This window comes from Falco punctatus (assembly GCF_963210335.1).
Source record: "Falco punctatus genome assembly, chromosome: 2".
Lineage (NCBI taxonomy): Eukaryota > Metazoa > Chordata > Aves > Falconiformes > Falconidae > Falco > Falco punctatus.
The window spans coordinates 369787-386066 of NC_137581.1; the positions used below are offsets into that span (position 1 = coordinate 369787).

The 16280-nt window shown below is 50.8% G+C and overlaps 1 protein-coding gene across 1 annotated transcript; it reads left to right on the forward strand.

Moving 5' to 3' along the window:
• The first annotated feature begins 8141 nt into the window (after window positions 1-8141).
• Window positions 8142-14381, forward strand: LOC308058712 (olfactory receptor 52B2-like). Its single transcript, XM_080374973.1, has one exon. The coding sequence runs from the start codon at window positions 8154-8156 to the stop codon at window positions 9111-9113; it is 960 nt and encodes a 319-aa protein (XP_080231099.1). The 5' UTR covers window positions 8142-8153; the 3' UTR covers window positions 9114-14381.
• The last annotated feature ends 1899 nt before the right edge of the window (window positions 14382-16280 follow it).

Sequence of the window (16280 nt, forward strand, 5' to 3'; positions counted from 1 at the left end):
CCTGAAAATATCCCAGGAGGTGACAATCTGTTGACGTGTGTGTGCACCAGGTGCCAGGAGGCATTGCCTGGTGCTGCACATGAGTCAGTTGGAAACAATCCATCTGCTTCCTCAGCGAGGAATTGCTCCCTGAAGAGGGTGGGTGAGCAGGACAGGCCAGCTTTCCTGTGGTGATACCAGGGACCATCAGCATCTCGTTCTCCTTCCCTGAGTCCCACCAGTGTTTGCAGGAGCAACAGCTCTGCTGACTGGCTGTGGGGTTACCAGCAGCACCACTCGCTTGCTGGGACGGAATTCCCTGTTACTCAGACAAGATTCTGGGTTGGGAGTTGGGACGGCTGAGGCAAGAGGTGTCCACAGCCTGCTCCATCAGGTCACTGCATCCCTCCAGCTGATGGTGAAGTTTTGCATGTCCCCATGAAGCAGATGATGCTGTTGCTGCTGCAGAGGTCCCAGCAGGCAGCACTGGGACTGTGGACACCAAGGACATGCGGCAACAAGAAATTGCACAGAGGATGCCAAATTTCTTCCAGCAAACCCAGAACTCTGAAGTGGTGGTGGTGGTGGTCTCTAACCCACAGGCCTTGCAGGCTTGATCAGAGATTGAGTGGGGTTTGTGGCTCCTTGTGGTGGAAGCACAGGTCACTGCCATGGCTGGTGGGCTCTAGGGCGGATACCAAAATCTCTGCAAATACTGAGGGCCTCAGCAGTTCTGCCATAATACGAGTGATCATAAGGAACCATGACTTGGCTATGAACAACCTCGAAAGCATCCCTGGTGGGTACGCATCTCTGGAGCAGCTGTACAGGGAAACCGAGGAGCCCATCTAGGACACTGTGCAGGCACAGCTGGGCAACAACCCTTTTGCTCCACCAGACAGTAACCCACCCCTGAGTGGAACCAGGCTACCAGCTCACATCAAAAAGCGGAGGCCGTTACCCAACCCTTGGGCTCCGTGGATGCACAGAGCCAGTAATAATGCAGATGACTGTGATGGCTGATGTGCCAGCAGCAGTGCAGGCAACAGTTTTGCCTTGCTGCGTTTGGGTCCTGCAGCAGGTGCAGCGGTACCCAGCTCGGGTGAGGTTCAGAGCACGGTTCAGCAGCTAACAGGAAACCCAGAAGTCATGCACGACTCGGAGTGTGTGTTAATGAACCCCAAGGGCCCAGCACAAATGCTGCTCAATAGCGCTCATGTATCAAGTGATGGAAATTCTCCACCTCAAGATGAACAGGCCCAGCAGCTGCCACTGGAGATGGAGAATGCTGAGATCTCATTCTTGCTGAGAAACGCCAGAGCACTGTGGACATTGCTGCATATCCATCTGGGATTACAGACACTCTCAACAGAAGTACCAGATTTTATACTTAGTTTGGAGGACTCATATGTAGAGCTGGATCCGGAGAGCATGGACTACTCAGCACAAAGCAGTGAGTGTAAGGATGATGGCAGTTTTGGTGTCAGACAAGGATGAAGCAGAAGGTCAGATGGAGATGGATGAGCAGGTGCTACAGGCAAGATATAAGAGACAAATGGAGCAGCTCAGTGCCATGGGCTTCCAGGACGAAAGTGCAACTTGCAGGCACTGATTGATGCAGAAGGAGAGATCAAAGCAGCAGTGTCATCAAATCATCAAAAAAGATGCCATAACTGTCTTGCCCAAATGAATCAGTTATGGTACCTCAATTGTTGATGGTTGTATTTCAGTCTTATTGCACACTAAAAGCAGCAGGGTGCATATTAAAAAGTCGTGTGCTGTAGCATCCTTCCATCTGTGAGAACTGATTTCCTCTTAGCTGCAAGGATTTCTTGCATTCAAAGGCAATAGACATGCAGACCTTTCTGTGTTGTGAAACTGTGAGGGCAGGACCTACCTGAGTGTGGTGCTGCCCCTTTACAGATAGAGTCTGTGATCCAGGTGCATGTGCAGGGGAAAAGTATGCCAAGAAAAGACACCAGAGAGGGAAAATTAGCTTTTTTACAGGTTATGAACTGAGATCCAGAGATACTGAAGACCAGATGATGAATGAGCTTGGCTCCTGTTTGGACTTCAAACCAAACAGTGGTGCAGCTGCTTTTTGGTTTTTTTACATCTGGCCTTACAGGAGAGGGGCAGGGGGTGTCTGAGCCACCCAATTCCTGTCACTGCAGGTGCCAGCCTTCCCTCAGCTGAGCAAATGCTGTTTGGAAAGTCCATGTGCCATTTCTGCCACTGCTTCTCCTATGGGAGTGAAGTCCATGAGGGTCCATGGCAACCATCAGTGATGGCTTTAAGTCAGATTTTCACGCTGAATATGTTCACAATTGTTTTTTACCCACCTCTTCTTGCACAGAAGTTTTTAGTTTTGTTCACCAGTTCAGAGCTTCTGCCATTAGCAAATTCTACACCCTTTGTGCTTTGCTCAGTGTCACACATGGGACCAGGGATTAAGGCATCTTCTCCAGACCCTTCCTCAGGACCAGAGCTGTCTTTACAAGTCTTTTACCCTTTGGTTTGCTGTGTGGGTGAGTCTGAGGCTGTGAACAGGGTTGTACCATGTGCAGCCATAATGCTCTTTAAAGCCTTGTCTCAGTAACACAAATTGTGATGACAGATTGGGAGCTTTAGGCATTCAAGGTTTGCTGCTGCAGACCTGCCCCTAATGTCTCAAACCCACATTCTGGCCAGCCCTCCTGCTGCCACAGCAGAGTTGGAGCAGCTGGGGCTGGCTGTGCTCCTCTGGACCATCTTCCCTTCTCCCAACCTTGCTTGGTGTGGACAAGGTCAGCATCAGCCCAGATCCCTCTCCTTTGGCCCTTCTGTCCAGTTTTCCACCAGTCCCATTACATCCCTCCACTTCTGCTCCTCACCCATCCCCTCTGCCTTGCCGCCTGAGCTGAGTCATCTTCCTCTTGTTCTGGGTTTCCCACTCATTTCTCCTGCCAGCAGTTTCTCTCCCAGCATCCTTCCCTTACAACTTGTCCAGTGAGAGGGTTTCTCTCTGTTTCTTTCAACACCTTCTCCACCTGCCCCATTTCTGGTTCTTCAGCCACCATTCTTCTTATGCCAAATTCAGGCTTTTTGTGTCCCGTCTCTCCTTGCTATTTTGCATCTTGTTCGTTTTTTCTCCCCACACCCTCTTTTTTCACCATTCTGGAGCTGACTAGAGGATTGGTCCTGGGGAGATGGGATTAGTGCTCATTAGCCTGTGGCTGGAAAATGCTCTTCTCTTGTGGCAAACCTCTGTGTGATTATGCATGTACCAGCAGCTGTGCTTTGTCTGACCTGCTGGGATAAAGCTAATTCCTTATGACAGCATTAGCCTCTGGCAGTAATTGACAAACTGATCTTGGTCAGGTCCTCTCTTCACTGATGGACAAGAGCTTCAGCCCTGCCCTCTCCCCTCGGCCACAGGGATGTGGTTTATGCCAGGGGTGGGGGTCATGGGTTCATTGGGATCTTCATGCAGCAGCCATGGCCAGAGGAGTGTGTTACCTGCACCAAGTCAAGACTTTGGAAACTTCCCCGGTGGTTTAAAACTGCCATTGATTCTTCAGGATTGGGCTGCTGCAAAAAGCCTCTGCCTGGGGTTATGCTTGAAGATGCAAGATGACAACGGTTGCCCCTGAAGTCATAAGAGGCTGAACATGTGTGCAGAGCCTGTATGACCTGTGCTGGGTTGTTTGTCCAAGGCTGATGCTGGAGTGAGGTAAGTGTGGGTGGCAGACACCAAAAGGTAAGGATCTAGATGTGAGATGTGCATCCAGGCTCCTGCTGCATCTGGTGGAGATCTTGGCATGGCTCCGTTCTCACATGGAGGAGCCCAGTGCCACCAGAGATGCCCTTGGGCATCTGAGACATTTGCATGGGACTGGTAGATGTGACACAGGACCTAGAAGACACATGCGTCCTTCTAGATCAGTGGCTGGAGATGACAAGGAACAGAATAGGGTATCTCAGAAAGTGCATTAAAAATCGATGGAGCATTTACACACAAAAGATTGGTGGAACAAATTATTTCTTGAAAATGCTTGTGTTTCAAATGAAGTGGTTTTAAGGTTTCAGTTACAAAAAAGTGCTAAAATAATTTGCCATTTTAAAAACATTTTTATTTTTTCTTCTTAAAATTATTTGGGTGAACCTGGGAGGAGCTCAATGACACATGAAGTCGTCACTGGATGTAAATATTTCTTTCCCACAAAAAAGTCCTCCTGACTTTGCTCAGTTTCTTTATGGGATTTTATGTGTGATCTGGCAGTTGCTGGAGGACTGTAGTCCCTTGCAGTCTGTGTAGCGGGGAGCATAAAGAGTATTTGTGCTTGTAGGACAGCATGACCTCTGCCACTACTTTCATGTCCTTCTCTCTTGTCCTTGTCCATAGAGGCAGCTGGGCTGATAAACTTCAACTATATATCTAGTTCACAAGCTGGTCCTCATCCCTGGAAGGTGGGCTTTTTTAAAGGAACCTGGGCACCTGCTGGCGTGGGTGCACCACCGGGAGCCTGGACGGTGTGGAACAGCCTGTGTCCGGGATGCTCACCACCCTCTGAATCAGGGGGCTGATCCAGCCCTGGGCATTGCTAGCTCCTGTGCCCAGGGATCATCTGGCAGTCTGCTGGCTGCAGGCTGAAAACTCCCTGGGGAATGCTGTACCACCTATTCGTACAGATGGCTGAGCGTCAGTGCCCACCCATTTTCCCTGTCACTGGCTCCTTCCCTGGCACGGGCAGCAGCAGTGAATGATTCCAGGCATCTCCAGCCTGGCCAGGACAATGAATATCCTCTGCCCAGCGTCACCCTTGACACCACTCATTGTGCTTTTCTAGGTACCTGAAGCAGCCATGCCACTGCAGCATTGATCCAGCCATCCTGCATCTTTCTTGGCCACCTGTCCTGGCCCTGAGCTCTGACACAGCCAGACATCATGGTTTGTTTTGTGTAGCAATCCCAAAAACCTGCAATACCTGCAATCCTAAACAGGACTCAGCATGGTGGAACTTCTGCCTTGGGGGTTTTACATGTGTTGAATGCTGTGCCCCACAATTGCTTTTGTGGAATTTTTTTTTTTTCAATGGTCCAAATCTTCCTGGGTTTCTTCAGGTGCGGGTGTGCTGCTGAGCCTGTGACATCCACAGCTGTCTCTGCGGAGAGGCTAATTTGTAGTGGAATGATTCAACCTGCAGAAAATAGTTCCTGCAGGCTAATGTGTTTCTAACCCCATATATGGTGAGGTTCCTGGGGGGCTGAAGGGAGGGGTGGTCCCCCACAGACCTGGGAGGTGGATGCAGTGTCCAGTCCTTCATCAAGGAGGGCTCCAAAGCCCCAGCCTCTTCCTCCCATCCTCTTGAGGCACCCAGCCCACAGATCGCCTGTCACTGCTATGGAGAAACTCTTCCAAATTCCTTTTGTTGCATTAATGACTAATCTATTCAGAATGTGGATTGCTATTTATATGTATGTGCTAAGGTATTTGCAAAAGTAACTGCATTGAGTTTGTACATCTGCATGCTCAGCACTTTTGATAAATGAAACCACTTTATTAGGAGTCATCAGGACTGTTTTTCCAAACCTTGCCTGTCTCTTGACACAACCTACAGCTACACCAAGTCAGTCCAACCATGGCCCCGAGGGGAGGAGATGCAAAGCAGCGTAGGTAAAATTGTGCATTTGGAGGGAAGGGAGGCAGGGCAGACATGGAGACACACACTAGGGACCTGCGAGCGTGTCTGCAGAGAGCGACATGCTTATAATGTGTGTGGTGCAAAGGCAGGGATGGAGGAGCGGGCAGGGGACATCCCAGGGCACGTCTCTGCAGCTGGAGGGCTCTTACGGAGCTGCTGAGCAGGGCACAGTACTTCCCCCGACCCCTGGCATCCTGCGGAGAGGTACAAGTGCCCCCATCATCCCTGCTCCGGCACTGCCGCCTCTGCCTGGAGTTCCTCGTTCCTCGTAAGGTCAGGGGTTTGGTGAACTGTTTGCATTGTGAAACCAGGGACCAGACAGATCTCAAGGGTGTTGGGAGTCTGGCACAGAGATGTCAAATTCCCTGTTAACGATAACCGTGTGAAAAGCCTTGCCTGTGAGAACAGCCACTCTCTGATAGAGAGGATGTGTTTTTCAGGGCTGGGGCTGCTGAGTTAAGGATGGTGGAGCAGCACGAGCAAGGAACAAACCACACACACGGTGATGTACAGGGAGGCAACTCCAGCGTGGACCGCTCCAGCCGGTGCTTGCAGCTTGCCTGGGTCAGCTGCAGCATCCCAGTCTCACTCCTGTGGGAGAGCTGCCGACATGCTCAGGCTGTGCAAGAGAAATACTTCTATTATTTTCATTTTCTTGTTGGGAGACGAAGAATCACCAATGAAACCTTTCTGTTCTGCCCCGTTTTTGTTTCCCTAACCTCTCTCCTGAAGGCTGCTTACTTGCAGGTTAGGTTTCCCCCATGGATGGCAGCCAGGAGGGCTCCATCCCCTCCTGGTCCGCAGCCCCGGCAAGCTGCATCTGTGACCACATCCCTTGTGCTGGGTGCCAGGGACATGTAAGGCAAACCAGAGGTGCAGGCAGCTACAGCCTTCCCAGCGATGTCAGCAGACTTCTGCAGAGTTTTCTGTAATCCTTAGGCATCTCTGTAGGAATGTGATATTTTTTTTTCTTGTGTGTGTGTGTGTGTTATAGCTTTTAGTTTAAATTAGGATGACAAGATTTTAGGAAAGAAGAATCCAAGGGACTGCTTGGGGTATCTGTAGGAGCTGCACCCTTAGAGCTGTATCTGTATCAGTACAGTTTTACAGTGGTGATTAGATTATGGAGGAGAAGGGGGTTTAATGCTCCTCTGTTGCAGAGCTCCTGGTTGCACGGAGATTCACATCTGCAGGTGCCTTGGATCCTTGTTTATTTGCAGTTTAACATCAGCATTTTGCAAGAGGTGACCAGCTTTTAGTAATGCAGAACAGAATACATATGCTTTCAGCATTAGTACTATTTTTTCAGTTAATACATCACATATATTTTTATTTCATGCAATATTTATACTGAATTGTTTTAAATAACTTACATAATTAGATAGGTATTACTTTGACTCATTTTATTTTTAAAGACAGTTCACTGTCATGTTTTGCTTCTATGGAGCAGGCTCCTTGGCCTTTCTCAGTTCAGCATATTTTAGACATGAAACGTGTCTCTCACTGAGTGTGAACAGGGAATCAAATCTTGTTTAAAATACAATTACCTTGTCACACATGGAGGCAGTATTTTTGTATGCAGCAACCTCACAGGTTTTCTTTTAAAGTGCAAGGAGCATCACTTTCTTCTCTCAGTTGCTTTATAAGTAATTCCTATTTTGAGTTGTGATACTGAAGAGCTGACTGTTTAATGCAGAAGCTGCTGAGAAGATCACATTTTAAGTGGTGTGAGTCTGGGTCTGATCCAGCCTCTTTAGACCTCTCCAGGGCAGCAGTGCATCCGTTTCTTTGTCTGCTGGGTGAAATCCTTCTCACACAGGTTTTCCCCTGACACAAAGCTCTTTCAAAGTGCCTGGTTAAATTTTATTTCTGCTAGATTTGCACTGAAAAATAGGTGCAAAGCCAGCTGAACTGGGTTCCAGAACCAGAAAGAAAGGGAGGGACATTTGGAAATACAGAAGGAACAAGGGCAGCCAACTTGAAACCTAGAGCTAATTTTGTTCTCTAATCTAGAGTGAGCCCAGTTATCTTTAAACTCCCAGATGTCCCTTCCACAGTTCCCGATGCCCGAGTACATCTTGTGCATCCCTGCAAACACTTGACCTTTCCTCTCTTGTTGCCTGACTTCTTCCTTCTGCTCTGGACTTACAGAGCATCAGTTTAAGGTATTAGTGCAATAAGGGCTGATTCCATCTCCATTTACTCTGCTCTGTGTAGGAGTCCTTGGGAGGAAAATACACTTACAGTGTGTTAAAATCAAGTGAAGAGAAAATTTGGACATTGCCGTTTACACATAATAGAAGTATAAGTACATGCTGACCGTGTATAGTACATTGCAGACCACAGGGCTTCATAATGCGGGATCTTACATCTGGCTGTGGCTATTAGCAGAGCAGGGATGGTGATACAAGACATTTGATAGTGATGGAAGGGCTTAAGTTTCTAAAATAATGTTCTGCAGTGTCTTCTGCCTTTGCTTTCAGGTGAAACATGCCACCACTCAACCTTACCAGCTTGACGCCAGCAACATTCATACTGGCTGGCATCCCAGGCATGGAGAAGCTGCACATCTGGATCTCGATCCCATTCTGCTCCATGTATCTGGCAGCCCTGCTGGGAAATGGTGTTGTGTTGTTTGTCATAAGGACAGAACATAGCCTGCACCAGCCCATGTACCTCTTTCTGTCCATGCTGGCCATCACTGACTTGATGCTGTCGACCACAACTGTGCCCAGGATGCTGGCTCTGTTCTGGTTCAACACTGGGGAAATTTCCTTTGGCGCTTGCCTGACCCAGATGTTCTTCCTTCATTTTAGCTTCTCAGCAGAGTTGGTGATCTTGCTGGCCATGGCGTTTGACCGGTTTGTTGCCATCTGTTACCCGCTGCGGTACCCAGCAGTGCTGACCCACTCAGCTGTCATCAAAACTGGGCTGGTGGCTTTGCTGAGAAGTTTCTGTGTCATTTTTCCATGTATATTTCTTTTGAAAAGGCTGCCGTTCTGTGGGCACAATATCATCCCACACACCTATTGCGAGCACATGGGTATCGCCCGGCTGGCCTGTGCTGACATCTCCATCAATATCTTGTATGGCCTTGCGGTACCTTTTGCAGCAATAGTGGTAGATGTTGTACTCATTGCTGTCTCCTATGTTTTAATTCTTCTGGCATTATTCAGACTCCCCTCCAGAAGTGCCCATCACAAGGCTCTCAGTACCTGTGGCTGTCACGTCTGTGTCACATTACTTTTCTATATTCCTGCTTTTTTCACTGTTTTAACACACCGCTTTGGTCGGGGAATCCCCCACCATGTCCACATTCTACTGGCCAACCTGTATGTGCTCTTCCCTCCACTGCTGAACCCCATTGTGTATGGCGTGAGAACAAAACAGATAAAAGAGAAGGTTGTGAAAGTGTTCATCTCCCCCAACAGTCATTTGCTTCAAGAGTAAGGGTGAGGTGTCATTGTCAGAAAGTGATGAACACCTTGGTGGGACTCTAAGCCTCCCACCCCAAATGCTTTCTTTACACTGTGGCAGGCAACATGTCTGTCTTCTGCTGTCACAGCCAAATGCAGAACACCCAACATCACTTTCCCCAACAGGCTGTAGAACATGTAAGACAAAGACAAAAGTTAGGATCTCTAATTGGCAGTGGAAGGACAGTGATCAAAGAAATGAGAACCTACCCCAGGTCACTTGTGGGAAGTCCTCTGCAAGGTGGAGGCAGGCAGCATTCACTGTAGCTTGACAATAAATCTACATCTTGGCTGTTATCTGTGGAGTCAGGTGAAAAGACATGTCATGAGCTTGTTCTTCTGAACCACGGGGGTGTGATGGAGTTCACTTTAGGAATTGCTTTCTTATTAAAAATGATGGTATTGACAAAGTCTTCAAAAGGCGTAACACAAATAAAAGCCAGTGTTGCATGTTAGCATGCATGGCATCTCTTAACTATACTATTGGACCATACTTAGAGTAAACACATAGGTTAAAAACTATTCCCCCAAACCACCTGAAGATTTATTTTTCAGTAGGATAGGTTTATAACGGAGGAAGGGTTGCTTCAGAGGCATCAGATCAGGCATCCCAGCTGTACCTTTGGCTCAGAAGTGTTACTCTCTGCTCAGGCAAACTCTCTCAGTGCTCTGTGTGTCCTGTTCTCTTGCCCCCTCTAAAAAGCCGTCCCTATGAGAAAGCACTACCTCTGCTCTTTTTAAAGAATTGCTGAGAGCTGAGTGATGGGCCAGAGCAAGTCAGAAAGAGGGGATGAGGTGGGATCACAGCTGCAGAGAGAAATGAGCTGCTTTCTTGCCTGGTGGAAGTGCAGGAGGTCGATGGTCCTGGGGCTGGGGCTGAACCTGCGGGTTGTCATCAACACCTCCCAGGGTGTCAGAAAAGGGAGATGCAGCCAGGCCAGAGGGAAACAGTTCCTCCTTTCAATGTCTCCCTGCTGTGTGCATGGGCAGCGGCGAGTAGCCTGGTGAGGCTGCCGAGGTACCAGACAACTTCCCTGTGGCTACAAATAACCAGCTTGAAAGCTTTCACCCCAGTAGAGTCCTTTCCAGATGTTTGTTGCTAACGAGATGTTTTTGCTGATGCCCAGACCCCACTGGCACCTCAGGGAGCTCAGTGCTGGGCATGCATTTCAGGATACAGCTGCCAGAGCAGGGAGCCAGTGGAAGTTAGTGCTGCAGTGAAGTGTCCTACCTTGGGTGGCATGTGCCATCAACACTGCCACTCGATGCACACCAAAGCTTTCAGATTTAGCAGTATGTGCTAAAATAAGAACATGACATGTGGATCACATGACAACAAGAAATGTGCAACACTGTCTTGGAAAGGTTTTGCCTCCTGCAACCAAGTGTCTCTAGTGAGACACAAATACCTACTTTCCCAGCAGGCCCAAACTTCATCTTCCTAAGAAAATGGTGTGTGTGATTGTGGTGTGTCAGAACAACAGCATCTAAACATACTGTAATGCTGCGTGCAGTTCCTGGGACAGTCTCCAATCCTCACAAGCTCCAGAAGCCAAATTCCAAGAAGAACCGGAGCTAGTCAGGGTAATGACCCTCCTTAGTGGGGAGAGAAGTGTTAGAGTGGTTGGGAAATTCCATCAGAATTTTTGTTGCAGGTTGATTTATGTCCTGACTCCGTTAGAGGAGACGCACTCCCTAGGCACACGTTAATACAGGCATCAAAAATAAATATAGGCTGCAAATCAGAAGGAATTTCTCACCTGTTAGAGGTTGCTCCAGGTAGTGCAGCGGGGGTGAGGTGAGTAAGCCCCTTTTTAACACGGAGCTGTGTTGCAAAAAGGAGGATACATGTGCCGGTGAGGCAGGATGGGTTTTTCGTGCCTGGGAGAGCCCTGACACCCTGTGCTCCTGATGGCAGGTGAGCACCACCCAGCCCTGAAGAGCACATGCTGCTCAGAGCTGGGTCCCCTCAGCAGGTGCCCCGTGCCTTGGCATTGGGGTGCAGTACACGTGATAAAGGATCTCTGCTTGTTGCAGTATGCCTGTGAGATCTCATGGCAGTGTTGACTCCAAGGTGTCAGTTTTCCCTGGCTCTTACTGATGTCCACAAGAGAGCAGGAGGACCATTCCCGTTTCTTACTTCCGTGCTCTGACAATCAACCAACAGAGAAAACAGTGATCAAACGCACCATCGCTATATTTAGCACTGTTTTCCCATCACTTCTTAGTGAACTGGAGCCAGTGACAACGAGAGGGCTGTGGGGTCACCACACAGAGGGACGGGTGCCCTGTGCTACCACTGCTGCACGCAGCAGGGAGAGAGGTTGTCGGTGGCAGTGATGGAGGGATGAATCATGAGAGGAGGGGGTAATTTGTTACTGGTGTCCCGGCACGGGTGTGCGTGTCAACGCATTCTATCTAAACTCGTAATTACAGAGGAGCTCTTTGTTATAGCAGACAAGAATGCTGGGGCTTTGGAAGTGCTCTTCTCTCGGCATGCTGTCTGGAAACAGAAACATACCATGTTCTTCGGGGAGTTACTGTGCTGCATGATTAGCAGATATGACATAAGCACTCTGCAAATGGATCAGAAGACTTTTGATTAAAAGAAAACTTTTGTAATTTAGAAAATTAATGTCAACATCAAATAACTTGAAAGCTATGAAAAAGAGGCTAAACAAATTAACCTGTTGTTCTGGTATGCACCTGGATTTGTATCTTGAATCCATGAAGGTTAGTCTTTGAATTTTGCAGATGAAGGACTTGAGCACCCACCTGGGGACTGTGAAAACTTTTCTCCAAGCATCATACAAACAAGAAATAAAAGATGGGATTCTAAGAAAAATTTACTTCATTTTGGCTTTGATTTGAAACAAACACCAGCTTTCTTAGCTGGGTGAAGGAGAGATTTGTTCTGTTAATGGTGCTGGAGTGTTTCTGTTTTCTGAACATGGGATTAAATGTGGGTGCTGTTGAAACTGGTGGGATGGTGATGTCAGCCTGCAAGCAGCTGGGTGCAGTGGTCATCTCCAGTGGAAATGGTCCTGGAGTCCCCTGAGTCTGGATTTTCCCATGTCATTGTCCTGCCGGTGCCTCAGGGACTTAGTTGACTGGGGACCATGGGGGCGAGGAAGCCTGAGCTCAGCTCCAGGGGAGGTGCACTGTCTCCAGGCCATTGCTCTCATCACTCTGACATCAGCCATGATGTCACAGCACAGGGATGGCTGCATGGTAATTCTATGTGGGCAGGAGGCCTGTAAGAGACTGTGTCGGTGAGAACCACCACCACCAGAGCAGATGTTTGTCTCAACATTGCTATTGCAGGAAACTCACACCATCACCACAGCAGAGGTTTCTGTCAACATTGTTATGGCAGGAAGCCAACACCACTGCCACAACAGAGGTTTATCTCAACATGGTAAAGGCAGGAAACCCATCGACTGACACCAGGGAGCAACGGGAGGAGATAATCCTGAGAAACTGAACCAAACTCCTGTGCATGTGCCCAGACCCTGGGTTGTGGGGATCAAGGGGCCTGGAGACCCCTGAGGACCACCTGATGGTATTGGACATGCACACCACTGCCGGGTGGAAGGTGTGGTTAAGCAGAACAGCTCGTGACAACCCTACAAAAGAATGGAACCAACGGACATCAGACCGAATGTTCCCTCACCGGGCTTGAAAACAAATCAGACTGTTGGGATGCTGCAGCTCCAGGGTGGTAGCTGTCGCTGTGAATGTTTGCATTCTTTCCTCTTTCTTTCCTTCCTTCCTGTCTTTCTTACGCTCTCTCTGCTTTGCATTTGCAAACCTGTTGTCGGGCAAATAAAGTTCCTTGGGTCTTGACTCCATTTTGAGTCTTAATTCTGTTCCTGAGAATACAAGCAGAACCTCACTCTGGTCTTGGGGCGGCATGCGACAAGGCCACAGTGGGACAAAGAACATGGTGGGATTGCTCAGGTGGTGAGCAAGCAGAGCAACTGTAAAATACCTGGCTGGTACGTGCATTTGGTCTGTACTGGGGGGAGAGGCAGTCTTTGTCCCTGTGTCACTGCTCCCTCCTGGCAGCTATCACCATAACAGGGGCAGCAGCCATCCCCCTTTTTCCAGTGGCAGCCATTGACCCCTGTTGCTGCCCACCTTCCGCCAGCACCTCCGCATTTCAGCAGACCGAAACACAGTCCTGGTCTGAGAGCCACCATGTCTGAAAGCAAAGAGGCAATGGAGACTCATCGATCTGTTGTCACCATGGATTCCTCAAATATCATCAAAGTGACTGTGAAGGCCCTCAGGCAGAAGGAGCTGTTTGAGGTAGCTCAGAGCAGCACCATCCAGGAGTTTAAGGAAGAAGTTGCCAAACATTTCAAAACACTCCTTGATCTACTGCTCCTGGTATTTGCTGGGAAAGTCCTCAAGGATGAAGACATTTTGAGCTAGCAAGGAGTTCACAGTGGATTCAGCATGCACACGGTCATCAGGTCCCCAAAGAGACCACAGGATAGCCTGGAAGATCAATGAAGAACGACCACCCTGTTGCAACCTCCCAGCCACAGTAATTCCAACTTACTCAACTAGGGAAGCATACCTGACCTGCCAAGCCCATGCTTGATCCATCATAACTTGTCTAAGCTGTTGACCTTCAGGCAGAAAATAGTGGCCCAGACCATGGAGAACCTCTTGCCTAGGACCCTCAGTTCATGCCTGGATCCGAACACCATCAACAACAATGCATTTTTGCTAAGGTTCCACCTTGGGGTGCAGGTGTACATCTCTTAGGCCTGGACTCAACAGACATGTTGGACTTGAGGAGTAGCATTCCAGAACAAGATGTGTCTGTGCACAGCTTGGTAAGGGAGATGCTGCAGAGCATCTTTGGGCAGAACATCCTTGACAAGACCGATCTTGTTGGGGACCTCGTCAAGTCCAACCTTCAGATGTGGCAGCTGGCTTAAGAAAATCCTGTGACTGCTTACTTTCTCACTAATTCACATAGTATCAGAGAAAGAGTAGAGGGCCTCAGCAGTCCTGCCATAATATGAGCAATCATAAGGAACCATGACTTGGCCATGAACAACCTCAAAAGCATCCCTGGTGGGTACGCAGCTCTGGAGCAGCTCTACAGGGAAATCAAGGAGCACATCTTGGACGCTGTGCAGGCAGATGCCGACCTATAAATAGTCACACCCAAAGGCCCCCAGCTCAGTGGTGTGTTTGCCAGGGGTGCTGGCAGATCAGGGTGGTCGCTGACTGTCCCGACGTCCCCACGGCCAGCCATCCCCTTTGCTCCAGCTGCGCTGATGGAGCTCAGGTCAGGGAGCTGCTACAGGCCCCTGTCCCCTGCGGCCCAGTGTGCCACAGCATGGCCAGAGGAGGGGGCCAGACCCTCCTCTGCCCCCCCCCCCCCAGCCCAGAAGGCTGTGTCAGGTCCCCAGGGTGGACGGTGAGTGCAGAGCATCCCCCTGGGACCTGCCAGAGGGGCTTCTGGCCAATGCCCACCTCTGGAAGCAGAGGCCACAATGTCCTCCGGCCTCTCCCCATCCACTCGCGGCCTTAGTGGGGTGCAGCACAGGGGGTGACGCTACGGTGCCGTTGTCCCCTGGCAGTGTGCGGGCTGTGCCAGCGGGCAGACTGCGGCCCGGACGTCGCTGGGGAGCTGCGCCAAAAGCGTGAGCTCTGTGTCCACGGGAAGTGCCTGGTGAGTCCCCGGGGCTCGAAATCCCCCGCTCCCCGACAGCCTTGAGTTCCCAGCCCCACACCGCCGGCAGCCCCTGGCACATGCCCTCTGTTCCCCTCTTGCAGCACCACGCCAGCAGGCTCAGACAGAGAGGGGCCGATCAACATGGCTTCTACGGCTTTCTCAAGTCTCCGCGGCGCAGGCGGGCGATGAAGCGGGCGGCACAGCAGGTGAGGCCAGGGGGCACGTGCCCCCAGCGCTGTGCCCATGCCTCACGTGCCACACTGCACGGGCCAGCAACCTCTAGGGATGCTCTGGCAGCCGGCTGCAAGCAACCGCCAGGTCCTCCGTGATTCAAAACGACCCATTTCTGTGGGAGTTGGGCACTTGGAGAGGAGCGGTTGCTTTATCAGTGGCCCGGTGTCCTTGGCCTGGTGGCCCCCCAAAACGTGGCACGGGTGAGGGGCAAAGCGGGATCCCCAGGGACATGCGGTGCTGACGCCATCCACCTCCGTGCCGTTCCCAGAGGTGCTGCATCTGCCAGCTACTGGGAGCCTCCATCTCCTGCTGCGGCTGGCGCTGCCGCCGGACGTTCCACTTGCCCTGTGGCAGCAAGCGGGGCTGCGTCTCCCAGTTCTTTGAAGAGTAGAGGTGAGTGTGGCTGCCCCGCTGGGCCCGCTGTGTGGCAGTGGAGGAGGAAGAGGATGAGGATGAGGGCTGCGGATGAAGTGCCACCTCCATCCCGCAGGTCCTTCTGCTGGAGACACCGGCCGGTGCAGCGAGTGAGGGCGATGCAGCGGGACCAGACCCTCTGCCTAATCTGCCGGGACGAGGTGGCGGGGCGGCCCTGTTATACCACCATGGTCTGCCCCGGCTGCACCAGTGCCTGGTTCCACCGCCGCTGCATCCAGGTAGGCGCCATCGCCCCGGTCCCTGACATGGTCAGCCCAGTGGTCACCCCATCACCCAGCTCTGGGGAGCGAACGGGTCCCTCCCGCCACTGCTGATGCCGATGCCACCTCTGCCGTAGGGCCAGGCGCTGCGCTCGGGCCTGCACCGCTTTTGGTGCCCTCTGTGCCGGGACATGACAGCCTTCCAGGCAGAGATGTTCCGCTTGGGCATCAAAATCCCCGACAGGTCGGTCCCCTCCCAGCTGCCTCCCTTGCCCTGGGGATGCCAGCTCGTCCCTGAGCCCAGAAGGCCCATGGTGATGAGTAACGGATGTCCGTGCCCTCCCCTGCAGATGCACATCCAGGCTGAGCCAGGATGGAGCCACCATGGGACTGGGCGGATGGCTGTCTTCTGCTGGGTCTAGAGGAGGACGTGGGGTCACGGCAGCATGGCACGCCCCCAAAAGAGCCCCCAGCACTTGCCTATCCACACCCCGGTCCTGGGAGCCTAGAGGAGCATGCGAGTCCCTTTCTCAGCTAGGGCAGGGAGGGGGTGGCAGCCAACACGATTTTGGGT